Genomic DNA, 21,424 nt, shown 5'->3' on the forward strand with positions numbered 1-21,424 from the left:
GCTCTGCAAGATTTTGCTTCTACATAGATGTTATCTGGGATGTGATGTGGATATCCAAGGCGATTGTGGGTGTGCAAAGATATGTCACTCTCCCCTAGGTATGAAATTGGGAAGTAAGGGGCTAAGATAAGGTATGTATATTACTATGCACAAAAATGTAAATTTATTTGGGAATGTGTAAGGGAAAGGTGGGTGAAAGGGAACGAGAGACATGGCAACTGGTGATTAAAGGTCCACTCAAAATTTTATCTAAAGCCAATGTCTATAAGGTTGTCATTTATCCAGGTCATGATATAACTAAGTTAGTAGTAGTTGCTCACAACTACTGTGGCCAACTAATACTACCTAACTAAAACCAGACTTTTTTTGTTTTTGTTTTGGAGGATAGTGTGCAAGTGTTACAGCCCCCTGTTAGGTTGCTATTCCTCTCTTACAGTTACAATTGTGGGGATTTACCATTGCCTACTCCATTAAAAAGTGGTTTTAGGAGGCAACTGTGCCTATTACATGCGCTCAACCCTGTGCAGATATTTTCCAGCTTGAAGAATGAAAGTGATCATCACTCAGGCAGGTTAACTGGCCAGTTAAATACAGCTCTTTACAGACCCTAAGTTCTTTAACTGCTACTTAGAGCATTTAGAAATTCAGCTTCAACAGTTTTTAAATATCGCTTTAATGAACAGAACACTGATGCATAAAATATTTACAGAAAAGATACAGCGGGTAAAATAATATTGAACACGTCACTATTTTGCTAGGTAAAGATATTTCTAAAGGCGCTATTGACATGAAATTTTCACCACATGTCCACATGCAATCCATACATACAAAGAAACCAAAACAAATAAGTTCAGAAGTTATGTGGAATGGAATGACACAGGGAAAAAGTATTGAACAAGTTAGGAAAGGGAGGTGCAAAAAAGGCATGGAAAGCCAAGACAGCAGCTGAAATCTTTCAGTAATTAGAAAGCAATCCTGCTCCTTGTCAGTGTAAATTAATATCAGCTGGATCAGTCTCAACTTGTGGGCCTATAAAAAGGTGCCTCATTACCAAGGTGTCACACAAGAAACATCTCATGATGGATAAAAGCAAAGAGCTCTCTAAAGCCTTATTGTTGCAAAACATACTGATGGTACTGGTTACAGAAGATTTGTAAAGTTTCAGAATGCTCCAGTGAGCACTGTTGGGACCATAATCTGGAAGTGGAAAGAACATCATTTCACCATAATCCGGCTACAACCAGGTGCTCCTCACAAGATTTCTCACAGACGAGTGAAAAGAATTATCAGAAGAGTTGTCCAAGAGCCAAGGACTTCAAGAGCCTCAGAAAGACCTGGAATTAGAAGGTACAATTGTTTCAAAGAAAACAATAAGTAATGCACTCAACCGCCATGGTCTGTATGCACGCTCACCATGAAAGGCTTGTTTAACCACTTCAGCCCCGGAAGGTTTTTCCCCCTTCACGACCAGGCCATTTTTTGCGATATGGCACTTAATATTTAAACTGACAATTGTGCAGTCATGCGACGCTGTACCCAAATAAAATTGATGTCATTTTTTTCCCATAAATAGACCTTTCTTTTGGTGGTATTTAATCACCTCTGTGTTTTTAATTTTTTGTGCTATAAACAAAAAAAGTGTGAACATTTTTGAAAAAAACTTTCTGCTATAAAACATATCCAATAAATTAAAAAATAAAAAAATAAAAAAAATTAATTTCTTCATCAATTTAGGCCAATATGTATTCAGCTACATATTTTTGGTTTAAAAAAAATCCCAATAAGTGTATATTGATTGGGTTACGCAAAAGTTATCTTGTGTACAAACTATGGGATATTTTAATTGAATTTTTATTTTTTTTACTAGTAATGTCGGCGATCAGCGATTTTTAGCGGGACTGCGACATTGCGGCGGACAAATCGGACACTCAACTGAAATTTTTTACACTTTTTTGGGAACCAGTGACACTAATACATTGATCAATGGTAAAAATATGCACTGTTACTGTACTAATGACACTGGCAGGGAAGGGGTTAACACCAGGGGTGAGCAAAGGGTTAAGTGTGTCCCTAGGAGATGCTTTCTAATTGTGTGGGGGATGGACTGACTGGAAGAACACAGAGATCCGTGTTCCTGCCTAGCAGGAACACAAGATCACTGTGTACTTCCATGCCAAAACAGCGATCTGCCTTGTTTACATAGGCAGATCACCGTTCTACCTCTCTGGGGAATGACCCGCTGATTGGCTACCCCTCTGGCCAATAAGCGCATCTACGGTCCATAAATATTGGGACATCGACACAATTCTAATCTTTTTGGCTCTATAGACCACCACAATGGATTTGAAATGAAACAAACACGATGTGCTTTAACTGCAGACTTTCAGCTTTAATTTGAGGGTATTTACATCCAAATTAGGTAAACGGTGTAGGAATTACAACGGTTTGTATATGTGCCTCCCACTTTTTAAGGGACCAAATGTAATGGGACAATTGGCTGCTCAGCTGTTCCATGGCCAGGTGTGTGTTATTCCTTCATTATCCCATTTACAAGGAGCAGATGAAAGGTCCAGAGTTCATTTCAAGTGTGCTATTTGCATTTGGAATCTATTGCTGTCAACTCTCAATATGAGATCCAAAGAGCTGTCACTATCAGTGAAGCAGGCCATCATTAGGCTGAAAAAAAAAACCCATCAGAGAGATAGCAAAAACATTAGGTGTGGCCAAATCAACTGTTTGGAACATCCTTAAAAAGAAAGAACGCGCCGGTGAGCTCAGCAACACCAAAAGACCCGGAAGACCACGGAAAATAACTGTGGTGGATGACCGAAGAATTCTTTCCCTGGCAAAGAAAACACCCTTCACAACAGTTGGCCAGATCAAGAACTCTCTCCATGAGATAGGTGTATGTGTGTCAAAGTCAACAATCAAGAGAAGACTTCACCAGAGTGAATACAGAGGGTTCACCACAAGATGTAAACCATTGGTGAGCCTCATAAACAGGAAGGCCAGATTAGAGTTTGCCAAACAACATCTAAAAAAGCCTTCACAGTTCTGGAACAACATCCTATAGACCGATGAGACCTAGATCAACTTGTACCAGAGTGATGGGAAGAGAAGAGTATGGAGAAGGAAAGGAACTGCATGAACTGCATGATCCAAAGCATGCCACCTCATCAGTGAAGCATGGTGGTGGTAGTGTCATGGCGTGTTCATGTATGGCTGCCAATGGAACTGGTTCTCTTATATTTATTGATGATGTGACTGCTGACAAAAGCAGCAGGATGAATTCTGAAGTGTTTTGGGCAATATTATCTGCTCATATTCAGCAAAATGCTTCAGAACTCATTGGACGGCGCTTCACAGTGCAGATGGACAATGACCCGAAGCATACTGCGAAAGCAACCAAAGAGTTTTTTAAGGGAAAGAAGTGGAATGTTATGCAATGGCTAAGTCAATCACCTGACCTGAATCCGATTGAGCATGCATTTCACTTGCTGAAGACAAAACTGAAGGGAAAACACCCCAAGAACAAGCAGGAACTGAAGACATTTGCACCAGGGATGAAACCCAGCGTCTGGTGATGTCTATGTGTTCCAGACTTCAGGCTGTACTTGACTGCAAAGGATTTGCAACCAAGTATTAAAAAGTGAAAGTTTGATGGATGATTATTAATCTGTCCCATTACATTTGGTCCCTTAAAAAGTGGGAGGCACATATACAAACTGTTGTAATTCCTACACCGTTCACCTGATTTGGATGTAAATACCCTCAAATTAAAGCTTAAAGTCTGCAGTTAAAGAACATCTTGTTCGTTTAATTTCAAATCCTTTGTGGTGGTGTATAGAGCCAAAAAGATTAGAATTGTGTCGATGTCCCAATATTTATGGACCTGACTGTATAACTATTGCATGAAATGACGTACAGGTACATCATTTCGCCCAACAGAGCCGCCCTGCCACAGTATATCTGCGGCGGGCGGTCTTTAAGTAATTAAAGTTTGCTGTACAACAGTTAGACAAGCCTGTGAATTGAGTTGAGCGAACGGTTCGGGCCGAGCCAAGGTTCAACCCGAACATTGCCTGGTCACCCCTTCAGCGCATACCTGAATTTGCGGGCGTGAAGTGTAAATATAGTGTAGTGTGTCAGTATAGTGTGAGTATAGCGTAGTGTTAGTGTAGTGTTTAACATAGCATTACATAAGATTTTATGCTGTATACAGTGCTGTATACCCCCTTTTTTTATTGATTGCTGGATGTTTTTTTTTTTTTGTCTTTTTGTCCCCTAGTTACATAGTAGGCGAGGTTGAAAAAAGACACAAGTCCATCAAGTCCAACCTGTGTGTGTGCTTTTATGTCAGTATTACATTGTATATCCCTGCATGTTGTGGTCGTTCAGGTGCCTATCTAATCGTTTTTGAAATTATCCCACCACCTCCTACCACTCAGCCCGTTGGCAAGAGCACCTGAAAACCACACACAAATGACACAAATCTTCTCCTCCTCACTCCCCACCTTTCATGTCTACCCTTACTATATCTCATGACCTCAGCAGCCTCCACTGACAGGGTTGATGGTATAGCAAAGGGTGTCACAGGTCCTTGCAACATGTCTGCCAGCAGCACTCCACCAGCTGTAGAGTATAGCAGGCAAATTTCTCTGCCCCAGTTGCTGCATCGAAAAAAAATATACTGCCTGCTGCCCACATGCCCAGTGTCTAAATTCCAGCTTGTCCAAATAAAGAAAGCTTGCAGGGAAAATCAATCTAAATGTAATTTCTATACATGGTACAGATGTGCCACTTTACAGGAAGACTAAGGGGACCCCCAGGCACTATATTTAAATGAATTTGTCATCTTTATTGTTTCACTTTAAGTATCATTAAAATCACTGCTCCTTTAAAAACAATCTTTTTGAAATGTTTTTTTTTTTGCAATGGTACATGTCCCCCAGGGCAGTGCCCAGGTCCCCATACTCTTTTTATGGCCAATAACTTGCATATAAGCCTTCAAAATGGGGACTTTTGATTTCTCAAGTTTGGGTCCATAGATTTTAATAGAGTTTGCGGTTCAGGCCCAAACGTTGGCGATGTTGGAGAGCTCTGGCACGAAGCGGACAAGGGGTTTTCGGCCCATCTCTACCTTTTGAAATACTGGAAGAATATAGTCTGGTCTGATGAAACCCAAATTTAACTCTTTGGATGCCATAATACACACCATGTTTGGAGGTTAAATGGCACTGCACATCACCCCAAAAACACCATACCAACAGTGAAGTTTGAAGAAGAGAACATCATGGTGTGGGGCTGTTTTTCAGCATGCGGTACTGGCAAACTTCATATCATTGAAGGAAGGATGAATAGAAAATTATACCAATACATTCTTGACAAAAATCTGCTGCCATCTACCAGGATGATGAAGATAAAACGAGGGTGGACATTTCAGTAAGACAATGATCCCAAAGCCAAGAAGACTCTCAACTGATTTCAAAGAAAGAAAATAAAGATGCTAGAATGGCCCAGCCAATCATCTGACTTGAATCCAATAGAAAATCCATGGAAAGAATTAAAGCTCAGAGTTCATAGAAGAGGCCCACAGAACCTTCAAGATTTGAAGACTGTTTGTTTGGAAGAATGGGCCAAAATCGCACCCGAGCAATGCATGCCACTAGTTTCTCCATACAGGAGGCGTCTTGAAGCTGTCATTACCAACAAAAGATTTTATACGAAATATAAATAGATTTCAGTTAGCGTGTTCAATACTTTTTCCCTGTGTCATTCCATTTTATTACACATAACTTAATTTCTGAACTGATTTGTTTTGGTTTCTTTGTATGTATGGATTGCATGGGTTGTTACCTACATGTGGTGAAAATTGAATGTCTATAGCATCTTTAGAAATATATTTACCTAAAAAAAGGTGATGTGTTCAATATATATTTTACCCGCTGTATATTACAAACAGAAATAAGCAACAGTAAAATTAAAAGCATTTTATTTCATTGTGCACATCAGAAAATTAGAACATGACAGGTTAGTTTAGTTGTAGTCATAGCACAAGTATATTGCTGCATACCATATGAGTTTCTAGCAAGCCATAAAGAGTGATGATGTTCATACACATTTTAATGATAATATCTGAACAATTCAACTGCACATGGACATGTTGTGATCACTTAAAATCTCTTAAAATTCTGAAATCCAAATGAAATATATACATACTGTGCGGGAGATTTACTAAAACTGGTGCATACAGAACCTGGTAGTAATTAATCGGCTTCTCGGTCATATTGTTAAAGCTTAAAGAGGAAGTAAACCCTCTGGAAAAAATAAATAAACTCTCTGCAAGACAAAGGCATAATGAGCTAGTATGCATAGCTTACTAGCTCATTATAAATTACTTACCTGAGATCGAAGCCCCCCGAAGCGGTCCTCGTTCCCCCCTCTGTCGCCGCCATATCTCCTGGAGTGACTTCCAGGTATCGCGGCTCCGGCGCTGTAACTGTCCGAAGCTGTGATGACGTCACTCCCTCGGGAGCCGCCACTAACGACACGATCGCCGTTAGAAATGGCACGCTCAGTGCGCCTGTGCGCCGTTGTCTACGGCCCATGCGCTGTAGACATCGGTGCCTGTCTTTTGTAAATATCTCCTAAACCGTGTAGGTTTAGGAGATATTTCTTGCACCTACAGGTAAGCTTTAATCTAGGCTTACCTGTAGGTAAAAGTGGTCTGTAAGCGTTTAAAACCACCGTGGTGCCACGCTGATGTCCAGTCAATGAGGAGGGGAGTCCCGGGCAGCCGAGACACTGATGCAACATTGCTGGATCTAGATGGGGCTCAGGTTAGTTTTAGAGGGGCTTTTGCACACAGAAGGTGTTTTATCTTATTGCATAGAATGCAATTAAGATTAAAAAAAAAAAAACTTCTGACTTTACAACCCCTTTAATTGAACAAGCTGTTGGTTAGAAGCTGATTGGTTACTATGCACAGCTACAACAGATTCTGTGTGCACCAGTTTTAGTAAATTCCCCCCAGTATCCTTGATTTGTCTGTTTTTTTTTCTCAGGAGTTGTCACGTTTTTTTTTTTTTTTGGCCTTGTGTGGGGTACACTTAAAGTAGGCATTTTTTACACTAATGCCCTGTACACACGGTCGACGCACAAAGTGCCACGCATGCTCAGAATAAATTAAGAGACTAAAGCCATTGGCTACTACCCCGTTTATAGACCCGACGTACGTGTTTTACGTCACCACGTTCAGAACGATCGGATTTTCCGACAAATTTGTGTGACCGTGTGTATGCAAGACAAGTTTGAGCCAACATCTGTCAGAAAAAATCAGTGGATTTTGTTGTCGGAATGTCCGAACAAAGTCCGACCGTGTGTACGGGGCATATGAATGCAAACTAAAGATTCCCTATAAAATTAAGATTTTCTTTAATGTTATAGAGATATCTTCACCAACTATTTATTTTTATATAAATAATCTATTTCATAGTTTATAAACCAGCACAGATTTCATGGTTGTAGTTAAAAGAAGAAGATAAAAAAGGCTCACATACTAGTAATACTTGTATAAAGTGTGTAAGCAACAATGCACTTTTAACTACCATTTTGTATTTTATATATTACATAGTTATACAGTATATGAACACAGCAATTTCCTCCGGCTCTTTCAAGTTCTTCAAGGTGACGAATTGCATGGAGCATGCACTGACTGCTTGTTACCCATGGACAAGATACTCTGCTGGATGGGATGCCAAATTATTATTTATCCCACTTTCTTACATGCCAACAGTCATTGGTGATTTCATAGCAAGGAGGAATTCCCCAAGACCAACTTAGAGAACACCATCTTTTCCAAATTGCAGGAATCCATTGGGTACGTGATGGAATATAAGCACTAATCTTGGCTCATTTTTTAAAGCAGTTAAGATCAAGAAGTTAGTGGTGAATTGTAGATGGTTCAGATATTACATGTTTTTTTTAACTGAGGGGGTATAATTGTAGATAGTTCAGATATTACATTTTTTTGTTTTTTTTTTAACTGAGGGGGTATAATTGTAGATGGTTCAGATATTACATTTTTTTTTTTTTAACGTAGGGGGTATAATTCGTAATGCAACACACTGCACTATAATGACTCTGCTGCATTTGTTTAGCAATATTTTATCTTGCCATATTAAAAAAAAATAGGCAACAATAAGTCAACTATAAACAAAATAACAAATCATAGCGCCACAAACCAAACTCAAGTACCATACAGTAAGTCTAGTGTTAATGCAGCTGTATAGACCATTTGTGTAACCTGGTCACAATGTGATTATTATTAACTACATTGTTTATTTACTATCACCCGAGGGGTTTGCACTTTTTAGTCCTTTGTGCTTGTTAATAAATCAATCATGTGGGGCGTGTCCTGGACATGGAGGAGTGAGGACGTGCTTTGCCTCAGCTCCGCTACACCGCAGCACAAAATCAGCTTTAAGCAGGGGGATACTCACTTCTATAAGATCCCCCCATGTCACAACGATCACGGCAGAGCTCCCAACCGACCAGGACCGACAGATTGCGGCAGGGGCAGCTGGATTCTTACTTCTCCGGGGCCCGAGGACTAGGCCGGGAAGCCTCCAAGATGGCGCCGCCCGGGAAGGCCCAGAAAGCCACAAAATCCTCCCAGCCAGCAGCAGCCACAGCCCGGACCCTGAAGGGGACAGCTTCAGCTCCAGCAGCATCTCCGGTGCCATCCCCAGGGTCGGTGAGTGATTCGGCCCCCTGTGCCTCCCCTGCCCCATTAGATGGCCGCTCTGAAATATCTGACTACCTCTGTGATGAGGATATCAGGCGCCATATTATGTCATTACCCACTAAAGAAGACCTTGAACGTTTTACAAGCAGGGTGGAGAAAGCTTTCACAGAGGACATTGCTCAACTAAAGGCTGACACTTCCCACCTGGGTAACAGGGTAGAATCTGTAGAAGGGAAGCTGGAGGAGGTTCTCCCCACTATTGCTCTACTGCAATCTAAATGTCAGCAGCAAGACCGGCAGATTGAAACCCTATTATGTCAGCTGGATGATGCCGAAAATCGCAGCAGAAGAGCGAACATTAGGATCCGGGGTCTCCCAGAAGCCACAGCCCCAAGGGACATTATCCCCACGCTGACAGATATATTCAGAGACATATTGGGCCTACCTGCCTCGGCTCCAATAGAAATTGATCGAGCTCACAGGGCAGTAAGACCCCCCTCTCAGGAGGTGGACAACCCCAGAGACATAATCTGCAAACTCCACAAATTCACCCTAAAAGACAGCATCATGCAAAAAATGCGCAACAAACCCTTCTACGATTTTGATGGTGCACGTTTATTCTTTTACCAAGACATATCTAGACGCACTCTTATGCAGCGCAGAGCCCTGAAGCCCCTCTTGACGGCGATCCAGGATGCTGGCCTTCCTTACCGCTGGGGTTTTCCCTTTTTTCTACAGGCGACTAAAGATGGAAGACAAGTCACGCTACGTAACAAAGATGATCTCCCACAGTTTCTGTCCTCCCTGGGCTTAGACCCAGTGGACTTTCCGGATTGGAGAATTTCATCTGGCATATCTGGGATCCCGGTTCCCACACAATGGTCAACTGCTACCCGTAGGAACTGTAGAAGGGACAGACAGCTCCAGAATCAAGATCCCCCCCCCCGGCTCCTCCATTATCCGTGATTGAAGGGGTAGTCCCTCCGGACTCATACAGTGATCATGGACATCCCCTGTAGTTAAGATACGGCCCCCCTCTTTTCTTTTATTTGGAACTTAGACCCCTCAATGTCAGCCTATTACTTCTCGCTGAAATCCAGTTGGTTGTGACTGCAGACCATTCAAGAGACATGACTAATAACAAACAATTTTTTCCTTATATACATATTTTTTATGTCTTGGTAGTGGGTGGGAAAATGTGAACCCCAGAATTTACTGCAGTAGCTTATCCCCCCTCCCAACCCCTAACACCTTTTAAGATGCGGTGTGTGGAGACGGGGCCCCGTTCTCCACCCTGTGCTTAGGCCCACGTTCCCCCCACGTAGGCCACTCTATATTGGGTACAGTCCCTATTTGGGGCAATAGGTAAGGTCTGAGGCCCCCTTTCTTTTTTCCGAGGGAGACCTCCCACCTATAGATGTACTATTTACGGACTTTGCTAATGCTTTGTCGCATTGTTTATGTTACTTTAACAGTGCGTTTTCTTTGTTCATTTTTCCACTCACTTTTCTCCCCCCCCCCCCCGCTCTGTTCCCCTCCTTCCTTTTTTCCTAGGAGCAACCCAGGACTTCGGATGCTGCGCCGGGCGAGTGAAACCATTCGACATCTTCCCTACCATTTATTCCGGCATGTCTACTATTAAGGTAATATCTTACAACATAAGAGGCCTATGCTCCCCTGGGAAAAGAAACAAACTTTGGTGGGAACTTAAGAAATTAAAAGCTCACGTGGTTTTCATACAGGAAACCCATTTTACCCATCAATCCTTGCCTAGATTACCTACCCATTTATTCAACCAATGGTTTCATAGCACCTCCCCCACGTCTAAATCTAAAGGCACTACGATTGCGATTCATAGGAATTGCCCCTTCCAGCTTTCGGACAGCAAAATAGATCCACTCGGCCGTTATGTATTTCTGAAAGGAATCATAGCGGGAAGAAAATATACATTCGCCTCGATCTATGCGCCCAATTCTAACCAAATTACTTTTATTGATAGTGCTCTCGACCTATTAGCAGACTTTAGGGAAGGCTATGTCATTTTGGGAGGGGACTTCAATGTTAGCCCAGACCCTCTGCTAGATACCTCCAGCTCTAGACATTCACACTCTTATGCTTTCTTAAAACATTTCCGAAAGTCTTTCCAGTCCCACTTGCTACTTGATAGCTGGAGAGTCCTCCATCCAAAGGAGAGAGACTTCAGCTATCATTCGGCAGTCCATGATGTATACACCCGCATAGACCACGTCTATGTGGACCGCCCCACACTAGAGCTCGTGCAATCCGCGTTCATTGGGAACATTACTTTATCCGATCACGCACCAGTGGGGGTGACCCTAACACTCCCTTCAGGTTCCCGAGGAGCCTGGACGTGGAGATTGAATGAAAATTTGTTGGATGATACAGCGGCAGTTGCCAAAGTATCAGAGACCATCACAAATTATTTCAATGAAAATGTGGCGGACGATATCAGCATGGGCATAGTGTGGGAAGGCCACAAGGCAGTGATCAGAGGGGAGTTAATATCCCAGGGGGCTAAACTTAAAAAGATGCTTCAGGCGGACTTTGAAAGGGTGCTGGCCGCCCTGCAGGGCGTGGAACTCAAACATAAACAAAATGGACGCCCTGAGGCGTTGCGGAGGTTAACTGAGCTAAGAGACTTGTTTTTACGCCTGCTTGATCGGCAGACCCGTAAACAAGCCAGACGATTATCGCACAAATATTACGAACACGGCAACAAGTGTGGCCGGATGCTTGCTAGAGCCATTCGTAAGAAGCGCGCGCAGACTTACATACAAAAACTATGTTCCCCTTCTGGGGAGGTATCGGCTCGGTCCTCCAAAATTGCCTCAGGGTTTCAAGACTACTACACGCACCTTTATAATTTGCAACCTGACAGCCCTCTAGATGCCCAGCAATCCAGGTCCACAGCCATTCGAGACTATTTAGCCACAGCTGGCGTTCCAGCATTGAGTGTAGATCAATGTACTGACCTTGAACTTCCGATTTCCCCTGGGGAGATTGAATTGATAGTGAAATCCCTTCCTACAGGGAAGAGCCCGGGACCGGATGGCTATTCGGGATTGTACTACAAAACCTTCCTACCCCTCCTTAAGCCTCACATGTGCACCTACTTTAATTCCATAGCAGAAGGGGCTCCCATACCTTCAGAGGCACTCTTGGCACACATTACAGTTTTGCCAAAAGAAGGTAAAGACCCGACGCTCCCTCAAAGCTACCGCCCTATTTCCCTCCTTAACGTTGACGTTAAGATACTAGCCAAGATTTTAGCGAACAGGCTCGGGAATCTCCTGCCCAATATAGTTCATCCTGACCAAACTGGGTTTATTAAGGGGAGGGAAGCAAGGGATAACTCCATTAGGGCCATACAACTTATCCATTGGGCCCGTACTAGCCCTGATTCCAAACCTTACATTATTCTTTCTACTGATGCCGAAAAGGCCTTCGACCGAGTTGACTGGTCGTACCTCAAAGCGGTGTTGGAGGCTCTAGGGCTTAAAATACGCATGTTGACTTCTATTCTGGCACTTTACTCTACTCCCTGTGCACAGGTCAAGGTGAACGGAGTGCTCTCTTCTAGATTCCCGATTCGGAATGGCACGAGACAGGGGTGCCCCCTATCCCCCCTTCTCTTCGCTCTAGTTCTTGAACCATTACTATGCACGGTTAGGGCGAATGCAGACATAAGGGGTTTGCGAGTAGGAAACACTGAACACAAACTATCTGCCTACGCTGATGACGTGTTATTCCACCTCACAGAACCCCTGATATCGTTGCCAGTCCTGATGAAGGAACTGAAACTATTTGGATCACTTTCAAATTTCAAAATTAATTATTCCAAATCTGAAATTTTACCTATTCACCTAACCCCTGCTCTGATTAGTAACTTACAAGCCTCCTTTCCCTTCACCTGGGCCAAATCCTCTATTCGGTACCTAGGGATTCAATTGACAGATAGTTTTGATTCCCTCTATGCAGCAAATTTTCCCCCCTTACTTAGTACAATTAAAAAAGATCTCTCCCTCTGGACCAAGACTGCGTTCACTTGGATGGGCCGCATTAACATTATAAAAATGAATGTTCTACCCCGTATACTCTTTTTTCTTCAAATGTTACCAATCCCACTACCTACCAAATTCTTCTCCCAGATCAATAGCACCATAACGGGATTTGTGTGGAATGCACGTAACCCTAGAATAGCCATGGAGACATTGAAACGCTCAAAACTAGCGGGTGGCCTAGGGATCCCAGATATATTGAAATATCACAAAGCAATTGCTCTTCAGAGGATCCTCAACTGGCGCTTCCACACCCAGTCCAAAATATGGGTCTCTCTTGAGAAATGGCTAGCTGGCAGGAATTTGGCCTTTGCTCCCTGGCTGCCAAGTGAATATCGCGGGCTATCAGACTCAACATCCCCACTGACAAGACATGCTCTCGCCACTTGGGACAAATTGAATTCGATCTTAAACTTGTCTCCGCCCATGTCACCGCTAGCCCCGTTAGGGGGATTTCTTTGGTTCCTGCCGGGTGAGCAAATGGCCTTTTTCGCCCCTTGGGTGGATGACGGCAACGCCAGCTGTGGGAAATTGATGAGCAATGGTAAGCTGATGAGCTTCGAATCTCTACAGAGTAGACACAGAGGCTCCAAAATAAACTTCTGGCGCTATAGACAGCTCCATCACTTTTTCGAGACTCACGGACAATCTATAAGAGACATCTCCACTCTTACTCCTTTCGAACAACTTTTTGTAGAGGAGGTCCCGATCCCACACTTGATATCTGAAATGTATCCCTTATTAAGCATTACTAATGACAACCTTAGACCGACCTACATACGGACATGGGAGAGAGACCTGCAACTTGACTTCTCCACATCCCAGCTAACACACCTTTATCAGCTCACTCACTCAAGCTCTATTGAATCTAGAACCCAAGAAATAAATTACAAGCTCTTGTCGCGCTGGTACAGAGTACCGACCGACTTAGCCCGTATTTACCCCTCGGTATCGGATCAATGCTGGAGGAAGTGTGGACAGAGAGGCACACTCCTTCACATTTGGTGGGAGTGTCCCTTGATACGGCCATACTGGGCGGATATCAAATATAAAAGAAATTTTAGACTTAGATGTTCCCTTGAACCCAGCCTACTTCCTCCTGCATGTCCCTCAGATGCCGATTAGCAGATACAGAAAAAGCTTCCTACCACACCTTCTAAATGCGGCTAAACGCCTCCTCCCAATTTATTGGAAACAATCCAGGGTCCCTTCTAGAGAAGACTGGATTAAAAAGGTCAATGATATTAGAGAAGCTGAACACTGGATAGCATCCTGTAAAGGAAAGTTGGAACGTTTTGAGGTCATATGGGGACCATGGAGAGACTTTATGTTTGACCCGAATCTCATACCCTCAAGCCTAGATCTGGCCCTACTGGAATTAGCAGAACCAACCCTGAGATCCCGCTTGGACAACAGTAATAAGGCCATTGATAGACATTTTTCATAGATACCTCCTACGGCGATAACCTGTCGGTGGCGGAACTCACTCGGCGCAGATTTACAAGACCTTCTCAGACTCTGAGGTATGCTCCACATCACTCCCCCCTCCCCTCTTACCCTTTCCCTTCCTCCTCATCCTTTCATACCTGTTCCCCCTCCGACTCTAACTATTTCCTATCTTTCTCTCCCTTCTAATGTTATTTTTTAGACTGCATACCGGCTGCCAGTTACCAGGCTGCGGTCATAAGATGCTGTTGTTGCACTACCTGGACACGGGCGGCGGCAGACAACAAAGGGGAGCACAGACCCTTCACATGGAGGTGGACCTTTTTATTGTCCGCCTCTGGTGGGTGGGGGGATGTGAAGGGTGTGCCCACCCTGGACACGATGGGGCGGACGAGGTTGTTGGAGGTATTTACCCCCCTCTGTTCGAGCCGTCGGCAGGTGGTGCTCGCCCGCTGGCTCTCCTGATCATTTAGCACTTTGAATGCGGCTGTGGATGGGTTAAACCAACACACCGCCGCATGTTCATCCTGATTCAGGGTGGGTATTATAGATTTAAGATGGTGCCGCTGCCGTAGGTCCGAAATACTTATTTGCACTAGCAGGTATTTGGACAAGTTATATATGTGTTCTAACCCGCATTTCTAAAATGTGTGTAGTTTTCTACTAAAATGTTGCTAAATAAAGATTTTACAAAAAAAATAAATCAATCATGTAAAACAGAAAAAAATTCACACTAACACAAAAGTTAAAATTGGGGACACTAGTATTGTCTGCTTGTAACTCATTCAGATGAGAATCACATTTCGCACTGCACCTGTGCTGTGGTGCAATGTGTTAAATAGGTATAGTACTCATACAAAACACAGTTGGTGACTTAAGCCATTGTATATTGTATGTTGTAAATGGATGCAATTCTGTGGTGGGATTATTTAAAGTGAGCAATAAGGATCATTAAAAGAAACTTGTCATAAAATAAAATTCCCTCACTAAACTCTATTTGGAAATGTTACTTGTCTGGTTACCATGCTAATCTTTTTGTTTTGTATACAGCTAAACACACAGTTGAAATGCATAGAAAGGATCTGACTTACCTGCCACAGGATCTGTATTTCTCTTTATTCAGTCCTGGGATTTTTACAGCTCTGCCACACAGCCCAGCCCTGTCCGATTTTCCTTTGCTTCTGTTTAAGTACTAGATACAGGTCTCACTCGTCCCACCCCATGCTGTGACTGGAGAGTGAAAGGACCGATTATCTCACATCTCTATCACTCTGCTCTCTCCTCCTGTCAGCATGTTCCTTGTTGGCACATGAGCGCTGCAGCACAATGAACTTGCTCCCATTGCGGTTTCTCCCTTTCCTGGTCCAAATTCTAATGTACAGTAGATTGCAAGAGACTAATACCTAGTAAAATGCAAGTACTTGCACTGATGAATACAAAGCTTCCTTAACTGCTTCCGGACCAGCCGCCGCAGTTTTACTGTGGCAGGTTGGCTCCCCTGCGCAAAACCACTTAACTATATGTTGGCTCGCGGGGTCCGGATAGCAGGCGCGCGCATGGCACCGCTGCACAGCGGGGGTGCCGATGCTCATGGCCGACGGTCGTGATGACCGCCGGTCATGAGCGATCGTGACCAGGAGAGACAGAACAGGACGAGTGTGTGTAAACACAAACTTCCCTGTTCTGTTCTGACAGGAGTGACAGATCGTGTGTTCCTATTAGCTCGGAACCACGATCCGTCACTTCCTCTATTTAGTCCCCTCCCCCTTCAGTTAGAATCACCTCCCAGGGAACACAGTTAACCCCTTCACAGCCCCCTGTTAACCCCTTCACTGCCAGTGACATTTTTACAGTAATCAATGCATTTTTAATCGCACTGATCGTTGTGTTAATGGCAATGGTTCCAAAAATTTGTCAAAATTGTCCGATGTGTCCGCCATAATGTCGCAGTCACGATAAAAATCACAGATCGCCGCCATTACTAGTAAAAAAAAAAAAAAAATTATAAAAATGCTATAAATCTATCCCTTATTTTGTAGACGCTATAACTTTTGCACAAACCAATCAATATACGCTTATTGCGATTTTTTTTACCAAAAATATGTAGAAGAATACATATCGGCCTAAACTGAGGAAAAAAATAGTTTTTTTAATATATTTTTGGGAGATATTTTTTTTTATAGCAAAAAGTAAAAAATAATGTGTTTTTTTCAAAATTGTCGCTTTTTTTGTTTATAGCGCAAAAAATAAAAGTCGCAGAGGCGATCAAATACCACCAAAAAAAAGCTCTATTTGTGGGAAAAAAAGGACGTCAATTTTGTTTAGGTACAACGTTGCACGACCGCACAATTGTCAGTTAAAGCGACGAAGTGCCGAATCGAAAAAAAGTGCTTTGGTCAGGAAGCAGGTAAATTCTTCCGGGGCTGAAGTGGTTAAAGATCATAATATAAATAGTGCTGCGCAATTCATAAATGTCCATAGAATGAAATAAAGGTATTCAATAAAAGTCCAAACTGGTGTGTGTGGAGACAGCTAAAATCGCTATAGGGTGCATGACACACAAAAAGAAAGATAACACATCCGGTGACTTGTGATCCCTCCACCACAAATATAGATGGCCTCTCACCTCAAGAACTCGACCTGAAACAGGTCACAAAGCAGTATAAAACACACCAGGCACACAATCCCCAGATAACAGCTCCGGTACTCACTTTCAAAGCTCCGGTACTTGTTTTCAAATCCACCGTCAGTAAGGTGTTCAAACGTTTATATGGAAAAAAAAACACAGCAATCTAATGCTCTCTGTTTTTCACATTTATTAATAAAAAAGTGATAAAATATTGCACTTACATGAAGCCGCACTCAGATCCGAATGCATATAGGCGTGTAATGATAACCATCGAGATGGCCGCGGGTGACGTCATGCGTGACACCTGACCCCTGTACGCGTTACGTCTGTAGGCAGGACTTCCTCAGCGCGGGGCAGGACGTAACGGTCACAAGTCACCGGATGTGTCATTTTTCTTTGTGTGTGTCACCGCACCCTATAGCGATTTTAGCTGTCTCCACACACACCAGTTTGGACTTTTATTGAATACCTTTATTTCAGTCTATGGACATTTATGAATTGCGCAGCACTATTTATATTATGATGTTTATTTGAGGTATTGTTTGAATTAGCCTTGAGTGTTAGCTAGCAGTTCATTTTTGCTGTGTCCTCTTATGTCAGCGCTGAATATCTTTTTTCTATTTGAAGTGGTTAAAGGCCAAGTTCAGTTCACCTGCAAAAATGTACTTTTTTTTTTTTTTTTGTAACAGGGCCCTTCACAGTATTGCACCCATCGTCAGTGGATCATGGGTGCAATGTCAGGCTCCTGCAAACACTTTCTTCAGCTCTCTGCCCTATACAGTACCTCTGTAGCACTGCGCCCGTAGGGGTCGCTGAGTATAGATTTCCCTGGGTCTCCCTCTGATTATCCTGCAGCCAGATGCTTGGGTATATTCACACTATCAGGTATATACTCATCTGTTCGTTATCCAATGACCAGTCTAGGGGATTTTTTTTTTTGTATTTTATTGGTAGAACTTGGATAGGAGAAGGGATTAGTGGGATACTCCAACTTTAACTATGCACAGAGGAGGACAACTCTCACTTGGCCTCACGTAGTAGAACTGAATTGCAGACACTCTGCTGAACCATACAGCATTTGTATGGAAGGATAATTCCTTTGCTTGCTTTGGCAGCAGACCCAATGAACTCTAATTCTTTGGGACACTGACCAGTATTCCCTTTAGCTGGCACCCGTCCACTGACTTTACTAGCTTGCGGGGATTGCCCTCACAGAACAGGCTGTACTCACAGTAACCAGGAACAGATCCTTCTAGGTATGTCTCCCTCCCAGTCAGCTCTGCAGGACATCTGGGTTGCAGCTTCTGCGGCCTCTGCCCTTAGGTCAACTACCCAAGGCCGCATGGCAGCTTGTACAGAGAAGGGGCAGCGACCCCCCTTTCTCTGGGACCCCTCTCTCCATCGAAGACCCTGTGCACATGTGCTCTCTTGGTATAAATACAGTCACCCAGCATGCCTTGAGGCACCTTCATCTGCCAATGGCCAGGGCTGTACCCATGCTCCCATTTGTCAGGTTTCCTGCCACTGTCCAATATGCCCCTTCCTATTGGACCAGTGTGAAACAGGCAGACAACATGAGCAGCACCTGATCACACTGAGCAGACCCTATCAATGGATCACTGCTCCTTGTTAGACAGAGAGCACACAAATATCCCTGACAGTCCCCCATTAGGCATGGAAACCCAAAAACGATGCACTCTCTAACACCCACCTAGGAAGGTGCTAAACCTATGTATGGTCTTTCAGTTGGATAGCTGGAGGAAGTGTCAGTGGACTGCCTGTGTGCTGACTACCAAGTCCGCACAAAACTACAAGTCCATCTGCAGTTAATTCATTCACAGATCTCTGTGAATGAATGACATGCCTGTGTGAGCAGAGCCCCTCATAGCTGGGCAAAATTTAAAAGTGACAGTGGCTGCAGGGGAGAATACCCACACACTGGGGTTGATTTACTAAAGGCAAATCCACTCTGCACTGCAAGTGCAATTGAAAGTGCACGGAATGTGCACTTGGAAGTGCAGTCACTGTAGATCTGAGGGAAAGATCTGAAATGAGGGGAAGCTCTGCTGATTTTATCATCCAATCATGTGCAAGCTAAAATTCTGTTTTTTTTTCTTTCTTGCATGTCCCCCTCAGATCTGCAGTGGCTGCACTTCCAAGTGCACTTTCAGTACACTTGTAGTGCAAAGTGGAGTGGCCTTTAGTAAATAACCTCCATAGTCACAGTGCAGCATTTACACCATGTTGCACCCTAAATAGGGGTGTATCCATGTGCAAAAAGTGAATTTAGGCTTTAAAAATCATATTAAAGTTTGTGTTTTGCCCCCCCCCCCCCCCCCCCCCCCAATTTTTCTCCTCTGCTCCAAACTGTCCCATGGCTGTGCTCAGGTATGTGGGTTTCCACTGGTGCCCATTGGAGACTTTTTGTGAGCTACGAGCTTACATGCAGCTACTCCCAGCATTGCACACCCCAGAACCTGAGCCAAGCCAAAGTTCAAAACAGGAGCGCACACAAATCGCAGACTCTGGCAGGACTCATAAGTCCCAGCAGGCACTGGGGGCTCCCACATACCTAAAGTCAGTCAGTGAGGCTGGGAGACAGTAAGAGGAGCAACCTCAGAAGAGAAAAAAACAAGCAGGAGCTTGCAAGTCCTGCTATCAGCATCTCATTTTACTGTTTTTTTTAACCGCTTGCTGACCAGCCACCGTCATTATACTGCGCCAGGTAGGCACGATCCCGCAAACCGTCGTAGCTGTATGTCGGCTCGCGGGATAGGGAAAGCAGGCGCGTACAGCGGGGGTGCCGATGCTCGTGGCCGATGGTCGCGATGATCGCCGGACACAAGCGATCGCAGGCACGAGAGGCAGAACAGGGACGTGTGTGTGCAAAACACACAAATCCCTGTTCTGTTCTGTGAGGAGTGACAGATAATGAGTCCCTAATAGCTAGGAACCACAATCTGTCATTTCCTCTAGGTCAGTCCCCTCCCCCTACAGTTAGAAACACAAACAGGGAACACAGTTAACCCCTTGATTGCCCCCTAGTGTTAACCCCTTCCCTGCCAGTGACATTTTTACAGTACTCAGTGCATTTTTATATCGCTGTATAAATGCCAATGGTCCCAAAAATGTGTCAAAAGTGTCCGATGTGTCCGCCAAAATGTCGCAGTCCCGATAAAAATCGCAGATCGCCGCCATTACTAGTAAAGAAAAATAAAAAATAAAAATGCTATAAATCTATCCCCTTTTTTGTAGACGCTATAACTTTTGTGCAAACCAATCAATATACGCTTATTGCAATTTTTTTTTTACCAAAAATATGTAGAAGAATACATATCGGCCTAAGCTGCGAACAAAATTAGCTTTTAAAAAAAAAATATGGGGATATTTATTATAGCAAAAAGTACAAAATATTGGGGGTTATTTACAAAAGGCAAATCCACTTTGCACTGAAAGTGCACTTGGAAGTGCAGTCGCTCTAAATCTAAGGGGTAGATCTGAAATGAGGGGAAGCTCTGCTGATTTTATCATCCAATCATGTGCAAGCTAAAATGCTGTTTTTTAATTTCCTTGCATGTCCCCTTCGGATCTACAGCGACTTTACTTCCAAGGGCACTTGCAGTGCAAAGTGGATTTTCCTTTAGTAAATATCCCCCACTGGGTTTTTTTCAAAATTGTCGCTTTTTTTTTGTTTATAGCGCAAAAAAATAAAAACTGCATAGGCGATCAAATACCACCAAAAGAAAGCTCTAATTGTGGGAAAAAAGGACAATTTTGTTTGGGTACAGTGTCGCACGACCGCGCAATTGTCAGTTAAATGCCGAATCTCCAAAAAATGGCCCAGTCATTCAGCAGCCAAATCTTCCGGGGCTGAAGAGGTTAATATCACTTTAATCTGAGTGTGTTTTAGATCTGCCTGGAGTTCAGCCTTAAATCAGGTAATGCCCATAACTCCACAGCAACCTGCACCATGATCTACAGAGAAACAGTCTTGTGTGAATAAGTCCGGCTGTCATAGATGGAACAGCTGTTACTGTACAACGAAATGCACCAAAAGCAGTTTCTCTACAGACTTGGATTTGTTACTATGAGCTAATGTTAATCTGTTTTTGTTATTTTCTTCTGACAGATGTCTTGTTTCTGACGGCATTCTAGTAGAGGACTACTGACAACTGTTGTCATACAAGACTTGGATTTTTTTCCCTCTTGGTTTACTCAATGGATTTCAAACACTCACGAATGTTAATACCTGTAATGTGATGTTTCAAAGATTGCTCATCTGAGATAGTAAAATACTAAATTTGGGTTTTCTTGTTTATGCGACCATCTATAAAACCATGGTAATCATACCATTAGTACATTTTTTTAAATGTTAACTTAGGCTAGCTTCCCACAGAACATTTTTACTGGTTTAATAATTAACATAATTCTAAACTGTCCCTGATTTCGAGGGACTGTCCCTCATTCCTCCTCATTTGACTCTCAGTTTGGTCTGATCAATATAGTTATACTATTTAGCTATCA

General features: G+C 43.3%; 1 protein-coding gene across 4 annotated transcripts in view; it reads left to right on the forward strand.

Annotated features, from left to right (window-relative positions):
* LOC141127431 (17-beta-hydroxysteroid dehydrogenase type 6-like) overlaps positions 1-21,205 on the forward strand; it is a 110,076-nt gene extending 88,871 nt beyond the window's left edge. For all 4 annotated transcript variants that reach the window (XM_073613859.1, XM_073613857.1, XM_073613856.1 and 1 more), the window contains 2 exons: positions 7,634-7,879; positions 21,030-21,205. In XM_073613859.1, the coding sequence (XP_073469960.1) occupies positions 7,634-7,842 (209 nt within the window). In that variant the 3' untranslated portion in view covers positions 7,843-7,879; positions 21,030-21,205. The remainder of the gene's footprint in view (positions 1-7,633; positions 7,880-21,029) is intronic.
* The last annotated feature ends 219 nt before the right edge of the window (positions 21,206-21,424 follow it).

The sequence above is a fragment of the Aquarana catesbeiana genome, linkage group LG02, assembly GCF_042186555.1.
Source record: "Aquarana catesbeiana isolate 2022-GZ linkage group LG02, ASM4218655v1, whole genome shotgun sequence".
Taxonomy (NCBI): domain Eukaryota; kingdom Metazoa; phylum Chordata; class Amphibia; order Anura; family Ranidae; genus Aquarana; species Aquarana catesbeiana.